This window comes from Eptesicus fuscus, chromosome 10, assembly GCF_027574615.1.
Source record: "Eptesicus fuscus isolate TK198812 chromosome 10, DD_ASM_mEF_20220401, whole genome shotgun sequence".
Classification (NCBI taxonomy): domain Eukaryota; kingdom Metazoa; phylum Chordata; class Mammalia; order Chiroptera; family Vespertilionidae; genus Eptesicus; species Eptesicus fuscus.
Window position 1 is genome coordinate 24,785,256 of NC_072482.1, and position 21,543 is coordinate 24,806,798.

Here is a 21,543-nt window from a genome sequence, read left to right on the forward strand (position 1 = left end):
CTTAGGGCTAAAAAATGACTTTCAGATTTTTATTATATAAATATCTTTTACTTATTCCAACTGATATTGAGGAATACAAAAGGGAGGAAAGGTTGGGTTACTATACTCAAATTTTTGCACGTTATAACTTTTTTTTTCCAGATGACAAGAGAATAGCATATCCAATATCATTTCCATCTTTTGCAAAGAAACTTTTGATCTCTCTGTGCAAAGATGTTCCATTTCAAGTTAAGTGTGTGGCCTGCCACCAGACACTGCGTTCCCATATGGAGCTCACTGCCCATTTCAGGTTCGTAAGGGAATCCTGCCCAATAAGCTCTTCACCAGTGGGATTCAACAAATACTGCTCTATTCCATGTTTCTCTCCTTTTAAAGCAAGAATGTGCATTTGCCTGGAAATTAACCAAATTAGCATAAGAGAGAATTAGAGTTATGGAAGAAGTGGATATATTGATATTGCTGTGAATATAAAACAAAGTAATAGTTCTAAGTCGGTGTATAATTTTTCTCTGTGTGTTCTGAGAGTGTTATATATAGGGAAGAAGAAGGTTAAAATAGAACTATGGCTTTAAGTCAACCAGAATGGAATGTATCATATCCACATGAAAGATTAAATTTCATGAACGGCCAAATTTATCTTAATCAAGATTTCAGTATGATTTTTTGTCTTTACAAAGGAAATTATCAAGCAGTATACAAAAGGAGAATAGTGTAATGACCCCTATGTACCTTTTACCCAGCTTTAGTAGTTATTAATACATGGGAGTGTGTTTTATTTATATTCTCATCCCCTGCAGATTATGTTGAAGCAAATCACGTCATTTTATCTGTAAATATTTCAGTATGTATACATAAATGATAAGGGCTCTTTTTTAAAAAATTAGTACCATTATCATACCTTAAAAAATGAATAGTTTTTTAATATCATCAAATGCCTAGTTAATGAATGCCCTTGATTATGTCATGAAGTTTTTTTATATTTGGTTTTTGGAATCTGGATTCAGACATAGTCTGTACTTTTCATTAAGATGCTTTGCCTCTTATGTCTCGTTTTTTCTATTTCTTTAAAATGCATTAAAAGTTTATCTACAATTGCATTTGTTTAAATATGTTTTTAAATTGATTTTCAGGGTGAGAAGAAGTGAGAGGGATAGAGAGTTGGAAACATCGGCTGCCTCTTGGACGTCCCCTACTGGGGATTGAGGCCATAACCCAGGCATGTGCCCTACACTGAAATTGAACCAGTGACCTCTTGGTTCATGGGTTGATGCTGGACTGCTGAGCCACACTGACTGGGCTACAATTGTACAATTTTAACTTTCACAATTTGACAAATGGATACTTCTGTTTAACCTACATTTTTACCATAATACTAGAGGCCCGGTGCACAAAAATTTGTGCACTGGCGAGGGGATCTGTCAGCCTGGCCTGCACCTTCTTGCAGTCTGGGACCCCTTAGGGGATGTCCACCTGCTTCCCTAGGGGATCAGGCCTAAGCTGGCAGTCAGACATCCCTCTGGCAGCCTGGGAGCCCTCGAGGAATGTCCAACTGCAGCTTTGGTCTACGGGAAGTGGGCCTAAGCCACATTCAGACATCCTTAGCGCTGCCATCCTTAGCGCTGCTGAAGAGGTGGGAGAGGCTCCTGCTACCACACTGTGCTTGCAGCTGTCAGCCTGCAGCCGTCAGCCCAGCCTGTGGCTGATCAGAGCTTCCCCTGTGGGAGCACACTGACCACCAGGGGGCAGCTCCTGCATTGAGCATCTTCCCCCTGATGGTCAGTGCATATTATAGCGACCAGTTGTTCCTGGGTCCTTCTGCGGTAGGGTCAATTTGCATATTACCCTTTTGTTATATAGGATGTTGCCTCTCTGGGAAGTGCCATTGTGTTCCTTCCCAACTTTTTCCACCCTCTCATTTCCAGGCAATGTTTATTCTGATATTATAGTTTTTAAAACTAATGTGTTTTATCTCTTCTTCAACTTTATATAAGTGGAATCATATAGTATGTACTCTTGTATTTGTCATAGTATCTGTAAGATTGATCTATATTGGTCAGTACTTTGTTTCTTTTTACTGGTGAGTAGTACTGTATTCTGTATGAATTTAGCACAATTTGTTTATTCATTCTCATGTGGATGAACAGTTACTAGTAGATTATTGACAGTTTTTAGCTGTTCTGAGTAAAGGTGCTATATACATTTTGTACAGATCTTTTTATGGATATATGTTTTCATTTCTCTTGGATCAATATCTAGGAGTGGAATTGCTTGGTCAAAAAGTAGTTGTGTATTTAGTTTTATAAGAAACTACTAAACATTTTAGTGTGTATTTCTAGCAGCAAGATAGGAGAATTCCAGTTATTCTATATCCATACCAAGATTTGGTGTTGCCAGTCTTTTTCATTTTAGCTATTCTTTTGAGTGTCTCACTGTGGTTTTTAATCTGCATTTTCCTGATGAACAATGATATTAGGCACTTCTTCATGTACTTAGGATCATTCATTTATCTTTGTGAAATATCTGTTCAAGTCCTTTGCCTATTTTAAAAATTAGATTGTTTGCCTTTAAATGTGAGTTGGGTTCTTTATATATTCTTGATATAAATCTTTTGTCAGGTATATGTACTGTGAATGCATTCTCTCCCAGTCTGGTGCATATTCATATTGTTAATTGTGTCTTTTGATGAGAAGTTTTTAATTTCATTAATTATAATTTATAGATTTTTTTTTCTTTTATAGTTATGCTTTCTCTGTCCTGAGAAACCTTTGCTTATTCTTGTTTCAGGAATATATTTTTTGTTTACTTCATTTTTTTAAAAAGTTAAGCTTTTTAAAAGCTTTTACATTTATTTCTATAATCTGTCTTTGAACAGATTTTTGTTGATCTTTAAAACAACCAGCATTTTATTTCACTGATGATTGATTCTCTGTTTTTCCCCCATTTTTTACTTTGTTGATTTCTGGTCTTTCTGGGTTTAATTTGCTTATCTTTTTCTAAGTTTTTTTTTTTTTTTTTTTTTTGTATCCAAAATGTATTTATTGGCTTGGTTTCCTACTTTTCTTTTTTTTTTTTCTTTTTTAAAACTAATGTTTATTGAGTATCAATCACAGGAAAGCTAGTCCAGGAGGGGGGAAACAGCATGTGCAAAGGCCCTGTAATGGGGGAGGGGAGTATGCTACAGTTTCAACAGAATAAGGAAAACAAATCCATTGTGATTGAAACACAGTGGGTAAGGAAAAGACAGGCCCAAGAGGAGGGTGGAGAAACAGCAGGGAGGGCCAGACCCAGTAGGACTGTGAGAACCTGTAGAGTTGGATCTTAGCCTATACACTAGGAAAGCCATGAGAATGTTTTAGGTTAGTACGTGATCCGATACCTACTTTTTTTTTTTTTTTAGAATAAACATCTTTATTACATGAGCTAAGATAGGAGGGCAGATGATTTATTTGCTTTTCCGGGGCTTTGATTTTCCTCAAATAGAACTCCAGCTTCTTGCCCTGGAGCACATAGCCATCTGCTCGGCCACACTGGCCTGGTCTTGAAGCGATGCATGCAAGAAGCTTGCCCGGCTGAAACTGCTCCTCGAGAAGACTGCTGATTTTGGCATTCTTCTTCCTTTCATCATATTTCTTCTGAAATTTCTTTGATCGTTTTTTGTTCAAAATCTCTTCCTCTTCAGGAGTCAGCTTGGCCCCCTTCTTGCAGCCCAGGGGCAGTGTGTAGTGGGATATAGTGGGACTTGTACCACGGTCGGTACAGTGTGCTGTCAACGAGCACGATGCAGTTCTTTACTAGGGTCTTGGTGGGGACCAGTTCGTTGTTGGATGCATTGTAGACATCAATATTCCTTGTTTTGCGCGTACAGCACTCTGAGCCCCGGAGAAGTTGCCCACGTCCAGCCTCGAGGCTAGGTACTTCTTGTTGCCTCCGGGCACTCGGACTGTGTGTCTGCGGCGGGGTCCAATCTTAGTGTTGTTTCACTTCTTGTGGTAGGGCTTTCTCTTGCCCCTGGTCTTGCGGCGCTTGTGCCCGTTGTCCCAAGTGACACCCACAGCTCGGCGCCGGCTTTTTGTCAAAAGCCACCTGCGCAGGAATAAATTCCGGAGGTGCAGCCTGCTTAGTTTCACCATAAGTGAGAAGTGGTGCCTTATTGGCCAACTCATCCAGGTCAGCCTGGGACAGCTGGTTGACCTGGAGCCGGTCCCCGCCTATTCCAACCGTTGGACGACGAGCCATTGCATAGCCATGCGTGTAGTTCAGTGTCTGGCTTCTATGGAAGTCTGTTTTCATGGGGTCCGCACAGGATGTGCCCGGGAGCAGGGGCAGACCAGGCTCGGGGTTGGACATCATCGCATCCGCTACGCCGCCGCCTAGGAAAGGTTTTGTTGTACCTGGTTGCCCGGGCGACGTGCCGCGATCGATCGCGGGTCTCTCGGGGTCCCATGGTGATACCAAACAGCGCAAACACCTGCCTGTGAAATGCTGGGCCACGGGCGCTGAGGGACGGGTCTGCGCGTCTTGGTTTCCTACTCTTCTTGATTTGAGGTGCTTTTCGTGCTGCTTCCTTCTGAAGGAGCATCCTTCTGTAAGCCTGGCTTTTCTTCCTGTTCTGACAGAGAACAGTGGAGCAACCGACACACAAAACTCTTTTTTGTGCAGGTTAAGGATGGTGGTGATTTTGTAGCATCCTGGGCATTTCGCATCCATGAAGTAGGAATTGGGGCTCTGCACCAGGCACTTTTTGTGTTTCCTCTTCGTCTCTTCTGGAGAGGGGAAAAGGAGCTCCTTTGTGAGAAGCATATTATTGTGGGGAGGTCGTCTCTGCCAGAAAAGGGTTTTATTCTAGCTTTTTAAGGTAGAAGTTTAGATTGACTTTGGACCTTCTTTTTCTATATAAACATTTAAAGTTAAAAATTTTTGTCTAAGCATTGCTTTACCTGCATTCCTCAGATTTTTATACGTTGTTTTTTTTTCATTAAGTTAAAAATATTTTATCTTTTCTCTTTTAATATTTTCTTTGACCCGTAGATTTATTAGAAATGTGTTGTTTAACTTGTAAAGATTTAGGGATGTAATTTCCAAATACTTTCCCTCTAGCAGTCACCATACTGTTGTTTGTGTCTATGAGTTTTGTTTTGTTTTGTTTTGCTTAATCTCTTCACCTTTTCTTATCCACTTTAGAGTTCGTTGTCGGAATGCTGGTCCTGTAGCTGTAGCTGAGAAGAGCATTGCCCAGATTGCAGAGAAATTCATATTAAGAGGTTATTGTCCAAATTGCAACCAAGCCTTTGTGAATGAAACCAGTACCCGAAACCATAAGCAAAATTTAGGACACAAAGTCCGAGTCATTAACTCAATGGAAGAATCAGTCTTACTTTATAGCTACATCAGTGAAGGGAAAAAATCTCCTTCTGACTTGAATCTATTGCTAGATCAATCGAAATTTTCATCACTTAAAAGAACTATGTCTTTCCAAGAATCTAACTCACAAGATTGCAGTACCATTCCAAAAAAGAAGATGAACTTAGAAGATAAAAGCCACGAAGGTACGGTTTGTGTCCAGGAAGGAAAGTCAGTTGTTAAAACCTGGTTTTGTGAATGCCATCAACGATTCCCAAGTGAAGATTTAGTAGAAAAGCATGTTTTCTCAGCAAATACAATGTGTTTTAAGTGTGTGGTCTGTGGAAAGGTATGTGAAGATTCAGGTGTGATCCGTTTACATATGAGTCGGATACATGGAGGGGCACATTTAAATAACTTTCTTTTCTGGTGTCGAACGTGCAAAAAGGAGTTAACAAGGAAAGAAACTATCATGGCACATGTGACTGAATTTCATAGTGGTCACAGGTATTTTTATGAGACAGATGAGGTAGAAAGTGAAACTTTGCCATCATCCTCTACAACATTGGGGAGTAATTTGACTGTTAAGAATCCTTCTTCAACTATTGCTATTGTTGATCATTCCCCACCAAACAGTCCTCCAAGGGGTAAATGGCAATGCCGAATCTGTGAAGATATGTTTGATTCCCAAGAATGTGTAGAACAGCATTGCATGTCTTTAGCAAGTCACAAGTTTCATAGATACAGCTGTGCCCATTGCAAAAAGACTTTTCACAAGATAGAAACACTTTACCGACATTGCCAAGATGCACATGACAATGAAATAAAGATTAAGTACTTCTGTGGGCTTTGTGATCTCACCTTTAATGTGGAAGAAGCATTTTTGAGTCATTATAAGGAGCACCACAGCATAGATTATGTGTTTGTGCCGGAAAAAACTGAAATTTCAATTAAAACTGAGAATGATTTTCCTGTGCTAGAGACTGGTAATCTGTTAACCTGTGGTTGTCGTGAGAGTTACACCTGTAAATTCAACAGAAGGGAAGATTATAGTAGATGTCTCCAAACGATGCTGGATAAAGGTAAATTGTGGTTTCGCTGCAGTTTGTGTTCAGCAACAGCACAGAATGCAGCCGACATGAACACTCACATCCATCAAGTGCACAGCGAAGCAAAGAGGGTGGAGGAGGAGCAGCAGTATGTAATCAAGTGTGGCACCTGCACCAAAGGGTTTCATGATCCTGAGAGTGCTCAGCAGCACTTCCATACAAAACATTGCTTCTTAACGAAAGCCAGTGTGGCGCATTTTGGATTTGAAAAAACCAGCCCGTACAAGTTTGCTGCCAATGCCTCACGTACAGAGAGAAAACTGAAACAGACGGTAAGCTGTCCAAAAAATTCAGACATGGAGAAAGGAGCCGAGAATGACCTCAGCTGTCAGAATATAGGTATGCTTTACCACTCTAATGTGTGTGCAGATTTCTGTATTAATGTAGAAACGTGTATTGTAGCCATCATTTTTGTGAAAACTAGTAATGATTCAGCTTTGAAGCAACAAACATGATTGGATGATACATTAGTTAATTACTGTAGCATATACTTGGTAGGGATTTATATTCCTACTACTACATCCAGCCAGCCATTTTCTAAACTTAAGGGGACCCAGAGTGTATGTTAGCTTTAAGTAGTATGTATTTTAGATAACATTTTTTCTTTTACAAAAGGCATGGGGATTTGAGAGATGAAGGAAATTTACAGTGTTTCAGAAAGTAAGATTTTAAAGTTATCCTGGACATATTATTTTGATTTTAATTCAAATGATAAATCAAGTAGAATTCTTTTTGTTTCTATTTTGGCCTTATTCTATAAGTACAAGAAATCTTCAGGGTCACTTTAGAATTTATATATTTTTGTTATGATTTGTTTTTAATCAAAGCTTTTACTTATAGTTAAAATAGGAATTAGAAGTAGAGTTATAAGTGGTAGCAAAAACCAGGGAGAGAAATGAGGTATGGATCCCTTGTTTGTACTTACTCTAGACTTTCCTTCTCCTATATGGTAAGATTAAGTAAGCCTAGAAAAGTGCAATGTTTTTATTTGTTTAGAAATATAATTTGTTTTGTTCAGAGTATAATTGCAAGTCTATATCCTTTAAAAAAAATTTATTGAATTTGTTGGGTTGACATTGGTTAATAAAATTATATAGTCTTCAGGTGTACAATTGTATAATGCATCATCTATATAGTTCATTATGTGTTCACCACCCCAAGTCAAGTCTCCTTCCATCACCATCTATCCCCCCTTTACCCTCTTCTACTCCTCCTACCCCCCTTTCCCTCTGATAATTATCATACTGTTGTCTGTATCTATGAACTGTTGTAACTGTTGTTGTTTTTTTCTTTGCTTAATTCCTTCACCATAGCTATTAACTCTTGATAAGTTTTACCATGTAGAGTGGAGACAATGAGGATATGTGAAAAATTTGGCTAATAAAGTATTCTTATGAAATACTGAATTTTTACAGACTTGCTCTCTGGCGCATGTAGATCTCAGCATCACCTTTAGTCATGGCATATTTTATGTAAGAAATTATTAACTGACATACTACAGACCTATTTAACACTACTTCAAACAGTAAACCTGTGGTCACCCCATTTTATGTTTTCTTTTGCTTTTCTATTGCTCTTCTGGTTATTTATTGGAAATTTGGATTGGTTATGTTTAATAGAAGGTGATTGTAGTATCTAAATCTATACTAATTAGAATTTTAAGAAAAGATATAAGATGATGGGTGGCTTGGAAATGGGAGGGGATACAGTAGTATATTTGAGGGAGTCTCTATTAGGTGGATCAGAAGCTATTTATTTTATAAATAATTTAATATTTTAAGGTTTGCATTGCTACCACTAGAGACTTAAAGGCTTTGTCAAGGTAGAAAAGTATGAAAGAAGGGAAAGGGAGGGAGAATGACAGTTGGAGAGTGGTAGAGGATGAAAGAATCCGAGAGAACCAAGAAAGATGTGCTTGTAGTGAAGTACTGAAGTGTCACCAATGCCTATTATGCACCACTTTATGGTGCAGGTTGTAGGTTATCTCGTTTCTGCTCTATATGGTGTTTAATCACAAGCCAGAGGGCTACTAATAAATCAGTCTATATTAGGAAAAGAATGAAATTATCCAATTTAAATGTACTGTGTCATGTACAGGTTTGAACTTTACAAAAAGGTTTAGATGAGAATAACATGCAAGATTAATATTTTGCATATTCTCTGAGAAATTAAAATGTTTTTAGCTAATTCTTACTGAATCCATATTAATGTTTTTTTCTTAGATGAAGTTGTTGAGCTTCCAGATTTGGATTACCTGCGAACCATGACTCATATAGTATTTGTAGATTTTGATAACTGGTCCAACTTTTTTGGTCATCTACCAGGGCATCTTAACCAAGGAACATTTATTTGGGGCTTTCAAGGTATGGTTAATAAGGAAAACATTTGAGGCAGTCCCCCTTTTGTTTTCTTCTTAGAATATGGTTCACTTTAAAGGACTCCTCTTGAATCTTCCTGAATAGAACATAGGAATATATTGCAATATTGTCAATTTATATGATAGTTACTCTGCTAGAATATTTTTTTCTACATTTCTATATGGTAAATGTTAGCTCTTTAGTGACCCAAAGTTTGTTGATCTTTAGATACAGCTTGAAAAAGCCTTTATTTAATACCTTCAATGTGCCAGATACTATACTTGGTGCTAATACATGCTTACTGATTTTAAAATATAAAGAAGTAGGCTGAGAAGTTTATTTTTTCTAAAGTATAAAACTAATAAGTAGCAGAGTTAGCTTTTGAACTTGGGCCTTGTGGCAACTATGCTACTATTCAAACATGTGCAACTTTATCTAAATCTTTTTACAAACCATTGACCAAACCTTGGAGAAAGACTTCTTTGATTTATAGAAGTTTAGTATAATGAGCATCTGATATACTTCATGTTTGATAGGAAGCCACATATAAAGAGAATTGGAATTTAAGATAGAAACATAGTGACCTGGATAAGTTAGCCAGTACAACCTTTTAGTAAATCTAGCTTTGCTGATTGCCCATCATGTCTCTCCACTGGACAGCCTTGACATATTTGTGAAAAACCACCAATGCTTACATTCATATGGAATGATACCATTCAAAGAATTTTCACACATTACTTTTGATTCTCCTTAATATCCCTGTGAGTTTTCAGATGAATAGGCAGATTCAGGGAAGTTGGTCTACGTTCCCAAGATTGTAAAGCAACAAGATGGTGATACCTGCACTAGAACTGAGTTCTTCTGCATTCTAATCTGGTACTTTCTCTCTAGAACACTTTTTTTTTCCTAGTGTGTTTTCTTGATAAAATTTTCAGTTGTATCTAGTGTCTGGTTCTTTTTCTCCCGTTTGACTATCATTTATGCCTTTTTTAAAAATAATAGGAGGAAACACCAATTGGAAGCCTCCACTCAACTGTAAGATCTATAATTACCTGAATAGGATTGGATGCTTCTTCCTTCATCCTCGTTGTAGTAAAAGAAAAGATGCTGCTGATTTTGCCATATGTATGCATGTGAGTCATTGTTTTATTCCAGATTTAATGTGAATCTAGGACCTACTTGGATTCCCTCTTCTCCCCCCCCTCCCCCCACTTTAATCATAACGAGACTGTAGATCATTCTTCAGTGTTATATATTTGTATTAAACCTTCTATATCAGGTTCTAATTATGACTACTATAAGGGCAGAGACTAGAGCTTAATTATTTATTGCTTTTTCCCTAACTTCTATCAGACTCTTAGGTACCATAGTAAACTCTCAACTATTTATGGAATAAATGATCAAGAGATGACACTGCACTTGAGGTATACTAAGACGCTTTCACGTTTTAACATCTCTGAAATTGGGAGGCACCTTAACAATCACTGTTGGCTAGACAGGATTTGCATTTGTTTCTGCTTTGCAAGTCAACCAGAGAAACAACCAGCCTGAGACCCAGTTTAAATTAAATTCTCTGCTTAAAGATTTATGTGTCACATTTATAAGATGAATTTACTAGTACTCTGAAACCTCGTTGAATGATGCTTATGTTTTAAACCACAAGAGATTTCTTTTTCCACCTATCCAGTGCCAATATTGAGTGTGCTAGTTACATTGCTTACCTCTTCTCTGTGGTTGATTTATAGCATTTCAGCTTTATGATAGGGGCCGCCTATTGGACTCCTTTTGGCCCCTCCCTGCCTCCCTCCCTTCCTTCCTTCCACATAAAATAGCTTATCTTTTAGTTGATTGTATTTTATATTTCATTAAATGTGGTGTATTTCATTTATGAAGGAGATCTTTACTTTGGTGGGAACTAGGAAACAATCTATATCCTTCCTAGGTGTGTGTTCATTCTGAAAGAGATGTAACTTGATTTGAAACTCAAATGCTGATTTTTATCAACATCTGCTATTTGTTCCAACTTAGGCTGGCCGTCTAGATGAACAACTACCCAAGCAAATTCCTTTCACCATCCTCTCAGGAGATCAAGGTTTTCTGGAGCTAGAGAATCAATTTAAGAAGACTCAGAGGCCAGCACATATACTAAACCCTCACCACTTAGAGGGTGATATGATGTGTGCCTTGTTAAATAGCATATCTGATACCACCAAAGGTATGCAGCTGCAGTCACAGTGTAAACCACCCAAGAGGAGGAGACTTCACTGCTGAGAGAAATAATAAACTGCTGTCCACTAGTGAACTGTTGCCTGCTCACTAAACCATCATGCTCTCATACTTCTATTTGTTTTCTCCTTACCTCACTTCCATTCTTAAGTTTTTTAGACTAGAATGAATTCATAATCTTTTGAAACGTTTTTGATATAATAAAGTCTATATTCATGTATATAACATATTCATGATATGAAATAATGTTAGTATAATTTTACAAAACTAAGAATCTAGACCTTCACTTTGTTTCTGAAATTCCAAATTTATCTTTAATATTTCAGAAAACAAAGCTTTTAAAGGTGAATCCAGAAAGCAATAAATAATAATATGTCAATATCCCTCCTCCCCAAGAAAAAGACCATATAAGAATTTGACAGTGACAAAATGAAGCTCTGAAAGATCGTTTTTTAGTTTTCTTTTTAAAAAAAATATATTTTTATTGACTTCAGAGAGGACGGGAGAGGAAGAGAGAGAGAGAGAAACATCAATGATGAGAGAGAATCATTGATTGGCTGCCTTCTGCATGCCTTACCCTGGGGATTGAACCGTGACCTCAAGGTTCATAGTCAATGCTCAACCCTTTGCTGAGCCATGCTGGCCAGGCTCTTCAGTTCCTTGGAAGGGCTAGTTACTCCCCATCCTAGTCCTGGAACTTACACTCTCTTATCTGTCTTTCTGAAATTGTTCAAAGAAAGGGAGTACTATTGTCCAGTTTCACCAGTATTTAAGATAGAATGTAATTCTAGAGGTTCAGAAGGGTTTTTTTTTTTGTGTCAGAATTTCTGAAATAAATGTGGGTAGAAGAGAATAACTGCAGCTATGCCCTACAATTTGCAGTTATGAATGAGAATCGAAGGTATTGATGAATGACCTCCATGAAAAACTAACTACTTTTTGGCATTTTTATTGCATGCCTTTAAATTTTTCAACTTTGCTCACCTTCTAGCTATTTTTTTCATTCAACTTACTTGGAGCCACTTTTTGATTGAAAACCCATTCTGAAGAATTTTGCTGGATCACTTACTACAGTGAATTAATTTACTTCCACAAGCTTAGGAATCATTCATTAATCGAGATCAACTATACACTTTAAAGGAAAATTAACTCTGTTTTACATATTTATGTCATGTCTTAGTATTGACTTTTATCTTTCTGTTCTGTAATTTTTGGTTTTACCTATTATTTTAAGCTTTTTTTGTTTGTTTTTTTGTTTGTTTGTTTGTTTTTTCCAAATGTCTTCTTTTTCTACTCTTTTGCCATCCTCTTTCCCTTAACATTTATTTAATATCCTGTAAAATACTTAAATTTTTACCTTTACTACCATACGCCAACCCCTTTTTTCTTCTCTTTTGCTGATGCTTTTGGGAGTGTTTTGCAATTTAGAATGTGAAGCCTTTACAGATTTGCCTTTATTTCAACTTTGGAATGAGAACTGCATATGAGTAGGTCTGCATGGGTATATTATGGTTGGAGGTAAGATATCAGTTATTGTTATATGTTGATTTTTCCCTTCCGAATGCCTCTTTTATGCTCTAGGTTTTTGGGTTTTGTAATCATTTTTCATAATCAGTGCTCTTCTGAACTTACTGCTCTTTGGGAGCATGTGTGTACTTTATTCTGAATTTTTGTGAAATGCAGAGATTGTGCAGTGCATAAAGAATGGCATGGGCTTTGGTTCTAATGCTAACTTTGCTACTTCCTAGCTGTGTGATTTCAGGCAAGTTACTCAACTTTTTATGAGTCTCACTTTTCATATCGATAGGTTGTAGAAATTAGTGATATGTATAAAGTGCTATAGGTATTATAAATAGCTATTTTTATTAATACTGTAAAAAGAAAATATGATTCCTAGCCAATAGACTTTCTTTTAGTTTTTTCTAACTATTTTATTGTAGTAAAATATACAAAACATAAGCTTTATCATCTTAATCATCCTGAAATGTACAGGTTAATAGTATCAACTACATTTATATTGTTGTGTAGCCATCACCAACATCCATCTCGGAACTCTTCTCATCTTGCAAAACTGAAACTTTATACCCATTAAACAATAACTCACCATTCCCCTTTCCCTCCAGCCCTGGCAACCACCACTCTACTTTCTTTTTCTGATTTTGACTATTCTAAGTATTTCATATAAATGATATCATGCAGCACTTGTCTTTTTATGACTGGCTTATTTCACTTAGCATAACATAATGTCCTCAGTTTCATCCATGTTATAGCATATGTCAGAATTTCCTTCCTTTTTACAGCTGAATAATATTCTATTCTCTCTCTCTCTCTCTCTCTCTCTCTCTCTATATATATATATATATATATATATATATATATATATATATACAACACACACACACACACACATATCCCTTTTTGGTTATCCACTTATTATTCGGTAGATACTTTAATTGTATCCATATTTTAGCTACTGTGAATAATGTTGCTATGAGTATGGGTGTACAAATATCTCTTTAAGACTCTGCTTTCAATTCTTTTGAGTATACTAGTATACCCAGGAATGGAATAGCTGGATTATATGCAAATTCTATTTTTAATTTTTTGAGAAACTACCTTATTGATTTTCACAGGGACAATACCATTTTATTTACATTCTCACCAACAGTGCACCAGGTTCCCAATTTTTCTACACATTTGCCAGCACTTGTTATTTTCTGCTCCTTTTAACAAATTTTTTTATTTATTTCAGAGAGGAAGGGAGAGGGAGAGAGAGTAGAAACATCAATGATGAGAAAGAATCATTGATTTGCTGCCTCCTGCATGCCCCCTACTGAGGATCAGCCCGCAACACGGACACGTGCCCTTGACCAGAATCGAACCTGGGACTCTTTAATCCGCAGGCCGACCCTCTATCCACTGAGCCAAACCAGCCAGGGCTATTTTCTGCTTTTTGTTTGTGTTTGATAGAAACCATCCTAATGGGTGTAAAGTGGTATCTCACTGTAGTTTTGAGTTGTATTTCCTTAATGTTTAGTGATGTTGAGTATCTTTTCATGTGTCGTGGCCACTACATTTTAAAAGTCATGAGAATTATTAATATTAAGTGGCCAAAGAAATCTAAGTCCTTAAATCATATTTTATTTAGATCTAAATTTAAAGATGCTTTTATAATTCTAAAATTTAAAAAAAATTAAGTTATGCTGAATTGTAGTATTCAGTTACCTGATTGAAGACACAATTTTTTTCTTCATGAACAACTTAAAGACATCAAATTGCCTGATAGTGAACTTATGCAATAGTACCTCCCCTCTTCCCACCTGTGGGGATGCTTTCTAAGACTGCCAGTGGATGCCTGGAACTGCGGACAATATCAAACCCAATATATACTTTTTTTTTTTTTAAATACATAACTTTTCACTTAAAGGGAACACTTTATGGCTCCTCTTTGGCATATCTGAATTGCCAGCATTGCCATTCTCAAGCTTTGGGGCCATTATTAACTAAAATGAGAGTTACTTGAACACAAGTACTGTGAGATACCGTGACAGTTAATCTGATCACCACTACAGCTACTAAGTGACTAACAGCATACATATACAGTTGACCTTTGTACAATGCAGGGGTTAGGGGTACTGACCTCTTACACTGTCAAAAATCTGCGTATAACTACAGTCAGTCCTCTAAATATAGATTCCCTACCACAGGGTAGACCCTTGAAGGTCAATTAAAAACATCCATATATGAGTGGACCTATGCAGTTCAAACCAGTGTTGCTCAAGGGTCAACTGTACAGTGTAGACACCGGACAAGGGATGATTCATGTCCTGGGTGGAGTGGAACTGGATGGCATGAGATTTCATCATGGTACTCAGAACAGTGCACAATTTAAAACCTATTATTAATTGTTTATTTTTGGAATCTTTCATTTAATATTTTTGGACCATTGTGGACCACACGTAACTGAAACCCCAGAAAGTAAAACCGTGGATAAGGAGGACCTAAGGTAGTAATAAACTCAAAGAACAATCACTTTCTTGGATAACTTTATCACATTTCCTAACAAATGGCTTTTTGAATAGTAGAGTAATAGTTTCTGTTAAGTAGTGTCGTCTTTATATGGATTGGGATTTAGAAAATCTCAATGTCCACAAATATGGTAACTTTCGTTGTGCCTTTAGGGTAAGAATGCCAGGATAGCTACTTTTATCTAGTTTCTTAGCACAGTGTTCCCATGTTCAGATTTGACAGCCAGTCTCTTAACACAGTGTGGTTTTCTGGGCAGAGTCAGTGAACCTTTTTGAGAATCTGACCAAAGCCTCTTTCCATAAAAGTGAACATGTATATACAATATCACATACAGTTTCAGGGGATTTGTGGTCTCAAGGTTCCTGGTTACCAACAAACTAACCAACCCATAGTACTCTTATTTTATTTATTTAATTAATTAATTTATTTATTTATTTAATTAATTAATTTATTTATTTATTTAAATATATTTTATTGCTTTTTTTACAGAGAGGAAGGGAGAGGGAGAGAGAGTCAGAAACATCAATGAGAGAGAAACATCAATCAGCTGCCTCCTGCACACCCTCTACTGGGGATGTGGCCCCAACCAAGGTACATGTCCTAGACCAGAAATGAACCTGGGACCCTTGAGTCCGCAGGCCGATGCTCTATTCACTGAGCCAAACAGGCTAGGGCTACAACTTTTATTTGGGAATATGACAAAAGTTCATACTATAAGTAACATACAATGGAATTTCTCACATGTTTATTATTATTTTATAAGCAATCTGGCAATTTTGGGTTTTTTTTTAAATCACCATGCTATAGACAAATGATATAAGTTTGAACCTCTTATTCTTAACAGGAAGAATCTGTTAAATAGTGTCATGAGAATTAGTGATCATAATGATATTTAATACTTTGAGAATACAATTTTTCAGTTAATTGAAAATTTTTTCAGGAGGTACTTATCTCAGTAAAAATAGAGATTTTTGGAGTTGCTGGTTTCATATACAGATGTCTAGTTATTTGGACATAAGGTATCACTCTTTTGCTTGGTAGGAAGGTAACAGGTAGGTAAGCAGCTTTACTACTGGTACATTTTTAGTTCTCTGACTTGGTTAGTTAAGCTAAATCAGTTACTCTTTGTAGCAAAGTGAGCCTTTATACTAGTTTTGATATTTAAATACGTCATGGTTTTTAACCTGTAAATTCTCTCCTAAGCATCAGAGTTTTAGCACCAACATTTTAATTACAGCTATGATATATAAAAATACTTATATCATTATAGAGGCATTTTAAAATATTAATCTGTCTTAATACCGTTGGCCCCCTTATCCTTCATCAATTTTATTTTATAATATACTTCACTTTTTAAAAAATTTGCCAAGATACATGGATCCTTTACAGTAATCCTAATTAGAGGAGCCAGGTAGAGGCTCTTTTAGACCTTTTACATTTTTTTTCACCAAATATATGTTAATTAATTTACGCCTCATGTTTCAAAGGAGCAAATATAACTTGTCACATAAATGTTGTTTCAGAGAAGAGAAAGGAAACTAACCTTTATTGAGGACCTACTATGTGCCAGCCATCAGGCTAGCTGCCTTTTCTATTTGTAGTGTTTGAAGATGTTTAAAGAACTTCTTCCACATGTTGTTTAATCCTCTTTGCAACATTATGATATAGGATGTGTTAAGTTACCCCATTTTATAGATGAGGAAGCAGAGGTCCAGGAAGGTTAAAAATAAGCTACATGTGGCCACATGTGTTTTTTTCCCATCAGTATCACCAATACAAATACCTGATTTTATGGTATAGAGAGACTCCAGTGTGAATTATTGGAATTCACAATAATTCACATATCCTGGAAGAATGAAGATAATGAGAGTCTTTCTGCTTCAGTCTGACAACATTTGTAGAATCAACTTGGTAAAGACATCAAATATGAGGGTTGTTTTTTTTTGTTTGTTTTTGTTTTCTAAATAACATCCAGGAAAATGTGGGGTTTTGTTTTGTTTTCAGAAGATAAAAAGACTTGATTTTGGATTCTGGTACTTTAAAAAGTAAGCTGATTATATGTCAATCATAGCCAAGAGAAGTGATCAGCATTATAAGATCCTTAGGATCTTTTGTCTCATAATTTAACAAATAAGCCCCATTTTCTTTTCTTGTGACTGTAGAAACGCAATCTCAATGTGATGAGCGCATGCTGAGTTATAGAAGCCATGCAAGCACCACTTTTCATTTACCTTGTATGATGTTGCTTCCCTGCTTGTAATACATTCTCCTAAGATGAAATGACTCTGCTTCTTGTTCTTACTACACTAACCATACATATTTTAAGAGTTTTTTGTTTGGCTTTATTTTCCCAAGTGTTAGATTATTACACCTACCTTAGACAAATTCTTTGATTGAATTTCTGAATTATCATTTTTCACTGTTTCATTGCTTATATAAAAATTTTTGTGGGCTCTTAATGATCTGTTTATATAAAAAACTTGACCATATCTTGTAGCTTAGTGGAAGAACATTAACTTGATTAATGTTTGATTTTCTTTTTAAAGACATTGTTCATATATTTAATAGTTTATCGTTCTTATGTAAATTAAACATCCTCTTTGCAATTTTATGCAAAGTACTAACTTACCTAGAATATTTTTTTCTGAGATAATGCAAAAATGAATTTGAGCATAGGCTGTTTGTTATATTAGTGAATTCAAGTTGAGAACACAGTTTACTATGGTTTAAGAAAATTCTTGTTGAATCTGAATACTCTCCTTGGACTTTCTGGTTTATGGGCCTAGGACATTGTTGTATCTACTTTCTTTGGGAATGAATGGGGTTAGGTATTAAGCATAGTTGGTATGTATAGAATCATATCAATTACATAGATTTTAAAAGCCTTATTAAAAATTGAATATAAAAGTTCACTCATGCTGTGAAACTATAGATGATTAAAGTAGCATCAAGCTCTATGGAATAGGCATTATATAAAACAATGATTGAACTTCATTCTAAAAGTCTACCTGCCGGTTGCTTCCTCAGCCTGTTAATGAAATTATATGTTGTTGCTTTGGACACCATCTCTAAAATCTATATGATGTAATTCTGTTCAAAGTTCTGAAAATAGAATGAAATTCTCTACTACTCGTAGAGCTGATTGAGGAAAGGAAATCGTTTTTAATTTTTGCAAACTAGTATCAAGCTAAGCCTAGTATCAAGCGTTCAGAATGTCAGCAAAGCATTCAGAATGTCAGAATACCACCAGGACCAGGGCTATCTAAAGACACATTTAGTGGTGTGTTAACTATTCAAAAGAGACACTATACAGTTTAAAAACAAATTTTACACAGCCCTACATTTCAATTTAAAAAAATGAGTGAGTGTCTAGAGGGGGGTTAAATGCTTTATAGACAAGAGAAATAAACACATGCTAGAACCAACTGATTCATCTTCCTCCTCCTCATTTTCTTCATCTTCCTCTTCTTTTTCTTGCTTTTTTCATTCAGGTTTTCCTTTAGCTCTGAATGCAGCAATATCCTTTCCATGTTTCAGCTTAGCCACCTTTGTTTTCATCAGGCTACTTGTCACCTGTAGCAGTGTTACTTCACACCTCCCAGCTTCTCCTTTTGTTTTGGGGTAATAAAACAAGAGAAAGGCCAAAGGAGGCCTCTTAGGGGCTTTGGGATCTTTGAATTTCTTTTTGGTTTCCCTTTAGGAGGGATATGAGTTTTCATTTCTCTTTTATAATGGGCCTGTCCACCTTTTGCCATGTCTTCAAAGTTTCCTTTCTCTTTAGCAGACATGGTCCTCCACCTCTCTGAGCACTTCTTAGAAAACTCTGAGAAGTTGATGGAAGCATCTGGGTGCTGCTGCTTGTGCTCCTCTAGGCAGGTTTGCACAAAGAAAGCTGATGACGTTTTGCCTCTCGGCTTCCTAGGAGCCCCTTTACCCATGTCTAGTTACTTTCCCTCAGTGAGCACAGTCTCTCAGTGCCCGTCCTGCTCACACTTGACCCAGCGCTGTCTCTATGGAGCTCACGTCCTGCAATGGCTGCAATGGTGAATTGTTTAGACCAGTTAAGACATTCTGCTTTTGACTGGTCTTGACTTTGAATTACAATAAGAGAAAGCTTGAGTATTTTATCTTTGTACCTAATGTTTTAAACTTAATTTGTTATTCTTCAAGTTGTAACTGTAATGTTTTATTTCCCTGAAACATTGCTTGAAATATTTGAAGTATCAGATGCATATAACAGAATGTAGAAAAAGCAATAGTATTTTTGCTAGAATGGCAAAAGATAACTTGTAATAAGTTTTTGCAGTAAAGGAATATAAGGGATATGCCGTGATTTTTATTTATAAACAATTATAAGTCTTTAACTTTTAAATGTATATTTTAAGTTTTTAAATATTCCAGAGAAGCAAATATGTTCATTTGACTTGTATTTAGGTATTTAAACTCTGATTCCATCATTCTGAGCTATATACAGGGTAGGGCAAAAGTTGGTTTACAGTTGTTCATTTGGAAAATAATAAATAATAATACAAGAATAAATTGTTTTGCATACTCACAACTATAAACTTACTTCTCTCTCTCTCTCTCTCTCTCTCTCTCTCTCTCTCTCTCTCTCTCTCTCTGTGTGTGTGTGTGTGTGTGTGTGTGTGTGAATGTAGTTAAAGTAAAAAGCCAAAAAGCCAAATATTAGGTCATTGATACACTATGGTTCAATTTTGAAGTGGCTTTGGCAATACCTGGTCAGTCATGTCATCTTCATAAAGCCTTAGCTCTCATTATAAAAGCATATAAGACATGAGTTGAATAAGTTTGTCCCCATGCAGAGGCATTGTTAATTCTCTGGTCTCTATAGAGATGAATACATATGATTTTCAAAATATAGGAGAATTTTATATGGCACCAAGGTTGTAAGATGATTTCATGCAAGTGAAACTTTGTGGAGTTTACTAGCGTCTTATAATTTAGTTTTTTTTAAATACTAGAATTTTCTATTCAATAGTTATGTTAAAAGAACTTTTCAAGTAATTCTTTGACTATAGAACTAAAATTGAATTGCCTATTTCATTAGTTTTATTTTATTCTTGATTTATGTAATGTAATTTGATAATCATTTAAAAAAATTAAACAACAACAAAAAACAAACCTAAAAGGAAATTGGTATTCTAATGGATGGTAATTAGTAAGCTTGGGTATGGGAGAAGTCATTGATAAATGTTGTTTGAGAATACATAAATTATGGCACAGTAACTTTTTCAGAAATTCATTTGCATTTATTGATTCTGCCTTATAGACTGTGACAGTGATGACAACCTAGGTATAAAAAGTACTCCAATGGAAGAAGATTTCAGATCCACAGAAGGTAACCTAATGGAATAATTAATCCTTTCCCTTCTTGAGTGTATCTTGTCTGTTTTTTTCTCCCCTCTCACCTGTTCATCCCCCCTACTCCCTCTCACCCCTTAGTTGAAAAATAGTTATCTCCTCATTCAAAGGATAGTTTGCATTTTCTCATATAAGTTGATTTAGGTATAATACTAATTTAGTAGGCAAGAACAAGATCAGCCAATTATGGCCCTTGGACCAAAGCCAGTTCACTACCTAGTCTGTAAGTAGTTTTATTAGAACACACTCCTGTTAAATATTGACTGTGTTGTGGCACTTACATTGCAAGAGCAAGGTTGAATAGTTGTGACACAAATAGTATAGACTATCCCCCACCCCTGCCCTAGCCTAAAATAATTATCTTCTGACCCTTTGCAGAAAAAGTTTGCTAACACCTGGGCTTAGGGAAAATTTTGATTTCCTAATTTTTACTTTGAGTAGATTAAAAGTTTTATGAAAAGCTTTGCAGTAGAACTATGAAAGCAAGCTCTTATGTCTAAATATTAATGGGCTGTTTCTGTAATTAATGGACTGTGTCTAAATATTAATGGGCTATAATTAAAAATTTTCCCTCTTTTCAAAGGAAAATTACATATTTCCTTTCATAGGTTAAAGAGAACTTTACAACAGATAATTTACTGACTATACCACTATTTGGCTATGCCATATGCCCATTTTTTTTTACTTTGGCTTTTCCATCATATACTGATTTTAAATAATCACGGAAAGAAATGAAACTATGGATTTTCGAAAATATTTTAAGCTTCACTCATACCTTACATTGATGTATCTTTGACATAAAGGACAGCAGTAGGAGTGAGAATGTGGAGATTTGAACGTATGGAGGGAAATGTAGCTAAACTAACACACACAGTGGCCTGATTTGTTTTCTATGTATTTGCTTGATATCTCATATAATGAGATTAGTTTGACTGAGACCATACTAGAGCTTTGTACTATTAGGAATTTGGGAATCTGAGTCTGGCAGTGGAATTGATTCATCCATTTATGAAGTAGAAAATGAATCTCTCTCTTACAGCCAGAATTACTGGTTAAACAAAGTAAATCTGCAGCTTAATTGGAAGCAAGCTTTTTGACAA

The 21,543-nt window shown here is 36.0% G+C and overlaps 1 protein-coding gene and 2 pseudogenes across 2 annotated transcripts in view; 1 reads left to right on the plus strand and 2 right to left on the minus strand.

The window, feature by feature from the left end:
• ZNF451 (zinc finger protein 451) overlaps window positions 1-21,543 on the plus strand; it is a 78,812-nt gene that overhangs the window by 45,406 nt on the left and 11,863 nt on the right. For both annotated transcript variants that reach the window (XM_028147335.2, XM_028147383.2), the window contains 6 exons: window positions 142-289; window positions 5,182-6,788; window positions 8,672-8,812; window positions 9,809-9,939; window positions 10,835-11,021; window positions 20,352-20,420. In XM_028147335.2, coding sequence (XP_028003136.2) covers window positions 142-289; window positions 5,182-6,788; window positions 8,672-8,812; window positions 9,809-9,939; window positions 10,835-11,021; window positions 20,352-20,420 — 2,283 coding nt within the window. The remainder of the gene's footprint in view (window positions 1-141; window positions 290-5,181; window positions 6,789-8,671; window positions 8,813-9,808; window positions 9,940-10,834; window positions 11,022-20,351; window positions 20,421-21,543) is intronic.
• LOC103283748 (40S ribosomal protein S8-like) lies at window positions 3,072-4,353 on the minus strand (annotated as a pseudogene).
• Window positions 18,528-18,999, minus strand: LOC129150619 (high mobility group protein B1-like; annotated as a pseudogene).